The 974-nt window shown below is 53.4% G+C and overlaps 1 protein-coding gene across 3 annotated transcripts in view; it reads right to left on the bottom strand.

The window, feature by feature from the left end:
• The window catches only part of TARS2 (threonyl-tRNA synthetase 2, mitochondrial), an 11,687-nt gene extending 10,932 nt beyond the window's left edge, over nucleotides 1–755 (bottom strand). For all 3 annotated transcript variants that reach the window (XM_007463510.1, XM_007463511.1, XM_007463509.1), the window contains exons 1-2: nucleotides 605–755; nucleotides 78–274 (exon numbers count right to left, since the gene is read on the bottom strand). In XM_007463510.1, coding sequence (XP_007463572.1) covers nucleotides 78–274; nucleotides 605–670 — 263 coding nt within the window. In that variant the 5' untranslated portion in view covers nucleotides 671–755. The remainder of the gene's footprint in view (nucleotides 1–77; nucleotides 275–604) is intronic.
• Nucleotides 756–974: the final 219 nt, after the last annotated feature.

The following is a 974-nucleotide window of genomic DNA, read 5'->3' as shown; positions in this document are numbered from 1 at the left end:
GAGCTCTTTCCCTGCTCAAATTGAGAAAGTACAGAGATAGAAGGATTATCCTGGTAGGTACAGAATGGGCCTGATACCTGATCTGCTGGGCTAGTTGGTAAGGGGTTGTGTTCCATGCCACAGCATCCACTATCTGGCCTCCAGGAAGTGATATCTTGATAGTCCGGTGTTCCTTCTGTGCCATGCTTGCTAACCTCTTTACCTGAGCAGTCCATAGCTCCTCAAAAAGGCCAAGCCGCTCTACCAACCAGTGTGGAGGGGTCGGCACAGCTGCCTGGAGGGAAAGATGTTAGGAGGTAACTAACACATGTCCCACCATTCCTTCTTGGGATTGGGGACAGTGGGAAATTAGAACATTTATGTGGCCGTGGTCCTAATCCCTAGTCTTTAAAAGGACTGGGTGATAACGGGTCCTTAGCTGGGAGCCCTAGGCCCCGCAAGCTGCTGACCCTAGGAAAAAGATGGCGCATCTAAGGGCTAGAGTAGCCGGGTCTGGAGACGCAGGGCGGGAGTAGAGGGGGTCAGGCTGGGTTGAGAGCCTACACTTTGGGGTTCCGCTGGGCTGGGTCCAATGTGGTTCGGAATCTTTGGGTACCTCACGCACCATGTGCAGCCCGCAGGCTTGTAACCCTGGGATCCGAAGCCGCCGCCACCTCTGATACAACCCCATTTTCCTTCAGACCCGTCCTACATCCTCAAATAAATGATCGCCGCTTCTTCATCGCCAGATTCCTCATTGGCTTCCGGCCCAACAATGTCCATGCCTATTGGTTATTACAGCTGCCACTCCAGTCTGGGACCACCTCCAGGAACTCCGAAGAGGTACACCCCACACAGCGAGAGCAGCGTTGCAGCTGGTTCCGGCTGACCGGAAGACCTAAACTGTTACACATAACGGGCAATTCCAGAGATCTGCACTTTCAGACCAAAGTAGCAATAAGATATCCTGCGGCTTTGAGGGCAGGGGCAGGAAA

The sequence above is a fragment of the Lipotes vexillifer genome, unplaced genomic scaffold (genome assembly GCF_000442215.2).
Source record: "Lipotes vexillifer unplaced genomic scaffold, Lipotes_vexillifer_v1.1 scaffold1034, whole genome shotgun sequence".
Classification (NCBI taxonomy): domain Eukaryota; kingdom Metazoa; phylum Chordata; class Mammalia; order Artiodactyla; family Lipotidae; genus Lipotes; species Lipotes vexillifer.
This window is presented reverse-complemented; position numbering and strand designations above follow the sequence as displayed.